At 47.1% G+C, this 2,046-nt stretch overlaps 1 protein-coding gene across 1 annotated transcript; it reads right to left on the bottom strand.

Annotated features, from left to right (window-relative positions):
* Positions 1-219: 219 nt before the first annotated feature.
* On the bottom strand, positions 220-1,643 carry LOC126558080 (venom protease-like). The gene is made up of 2 exons (XM_050214024.1): positions 1,351-1,643; positions 220-1,281 (listed from the first exon to the last, which is right to left on the bottom strand). Exons 1-2 carry the CDS (start codon positions 1,621-1,623, stop codon positions 256-258), a joined length of 1,299 nt encoding a protein of 432 aa, XP_050069981.1. The 5' UTR covers positions 1,624-1,643; the 3' UTR covers positions 220-255.
* Between the last annotated feature and the right edge of the window lie 403 nt (positions 1,644-2,046).

Here is a 2,046-nt window from a genome sequence, read left to right as displayed (position 1 = left end):
AAGTTGCGTCCAGAGCTTCCGCTCCAGTTTCTGGTGCTCAGGATGCCGGTGACGCATAACGTTTCCATAATATAGAGTATTAAACCGATAATAGAACAAAGCAAAACACATTTTCAAACATAAACTGCCAGTATACGATAAAGTGGATTTTTATTGAAATATTTATTGTAAACCAATTACGATTTATTTATCATTAAATGCTGTATTAGAATGAAGGAAATCAGCAATCAGCATTTAGGCTCTTCCACTTCAACTTTAGAATACAGCATTTTCGATGATCCATCGCACGTACGAACTGACACGCGTGTAGATACCGGGATGGTTAGCTTCACCGCACCGTATACCCCAGGACACGATACCGACGACGGCCCACCGTCGATTGGGCAGTTGTATCATCAATGGTCCACCACTATCGCCCTGACACGAGTCTTTACCTCCTTCGTATTCGCCCGCACACAGAGTCGTATTGTAGATGCGGTTCACGTACACCTCCTGACAATCCTGGTTGGACCAAATCGGGATCTTCACCTCCATCAGGATGGGTGAATGCGGACCACCGAAGAACTGTGTACCCCATCCGGTTACTACCGCCTGGTACCCATTCCAGCTATCATCGAGCGGTGGCATACAAATCGGCCAGATGTACGAATTAAAGAACGATGGTTGTATTAGCTTCAACATCGCTATATCATTCTCGTAGCTGATCTGGTCAAAGTCGGCGTGAGCACGGATCTCTGCCACACGGAAATCACGGTAGCGCGTTTCGTTGAACTGCTTGAAGTCGTACTCGCCGAGCCGTACGACGAACTGGTTCAGCTTCAGGTTCATCACACAGTGTGCTGCCGTAAGGACGTGACGATCGGTGATGAGCACCCCACCGCAGAACGAAGCTCGTGACATGACGAGTGCCACCATCCAGGGCCATTCGTTAGATTCCGCTGGACGTCCACCGGCTATCTTTGAAAGCTGTTTTGTAGACAGTCCACAGCCCCGCTCTTCGGGCCGTACGATGGCGTCCCGTCCCATGGGTCCATCATCCAGCCCATCAACGTCATCATATGAATCGGCCAATGCTGGTAATCGGACAGAGAACTCGGGACCATTACCATCCAGCACCACATCCGGGCAACAGATACCAACAGATATGTTTTCCATTATGCAGAGATGCTGTAGAATGGACCATACGTTGTCCTTCAGTTCGGGACCCTTGCAGTTTTGATAGCGCGTACAGTATCCTTTTTCACCGGTTCGTGTACGACATTCCTTGCCCTTGGAAGAGGCCTATCGAAAAAGCATTAGAAGCATCTAATACAAGACAATGTCGTGCGCATTAGAATAAAAGTTGCTTACCTTGCTGGATTCATCTGTCGCTCGTCGTTTACGGGAAAGTTCATTTAGATCGAGATGTTTGCTTTGACGTTGTTGCTTCCGCTCTGCAAACGTTGAACGCTGTTCTTTCTTGATGCTATTTCCAACGACACCAACGATATCTTCCTCTGCTAGCGTTTGATCAACGTCACTTAGATTCAGCACTCCTTCTTCTTGATCACGAACAATACTTAATCCGTACACCGTAGAAATAATCAGCAGCAACTGCAGAACCACCTGCAGAATTGAAGACATCTTGATGTTCTAACACTTAGCTGCACATGCAGACGTGTAGCGACAACCACTCACCACATCAAACTGAAACTTGAACTGCTTGTAACTGCTTGCTCTAGTTGATGCTGGTTTGGCCTTTGCTATTATCTGCTGGCAGTTTGACACTAGATGGGGTGCCGACCATTTATCGGCATTTGCGTGGGATGGTGACCAACTTGCCGGCTTACAGATCGTACATTGCTTATGGTATGGAAGCGTGACGGACGACAAGGAACCCTTCGTTTTCTTTACTCGATCGCTTCCGAATCGGTTTTGGCATTGAGGCTCTGAGACGAATCGGTGCCTCTTATCATGTAACGCTTGTTGGAGAATTGAGGCCAAATCTGTTTGCAAATTTTTTTTGGTCACAGTTTCTTTATGCTCACTCGCTAATTATGCTAAAAC

This window comes from Anopheles maculipalpis, chromosome 2RL (genome assembly GCF_943734695.1).
Source record: "Anopheles maculipalpis chromosome 2RL, idAnoMacuDA_375_x, whole genome shotgun sequence".
In the NCBI taxonomy this organism is placed as follows: domain Eukaryota; kingdom Metazoa; phylum Arthropoda; class Insecta; order Diptera; family Culicidae; genus Anopheles; species Anopheles maculipalpis.
Note: the sequence above shows the minus strand (reverse complement) of the source record. Positions and strands in the feature narration are given on the sequence as shown.

Excerpts from the sequence above, each read along its gene's own strand:
- LOC126558080 (XM_050214024.1), bottom strand. The coding sequence starts at position 1,623 with ATGTCTTCAATTCTGCAGGTGGTTCTGCAGTTGCTGCTGATTATTTCT. Across the intron at positions 1,282-1,350 it reads CGACAGATGAATCCAGCAAG|GCCTCTTCCAAGGGCAAGGA; the intron begins GTAAGCAACTTT and ends CTTTTTCGATAG.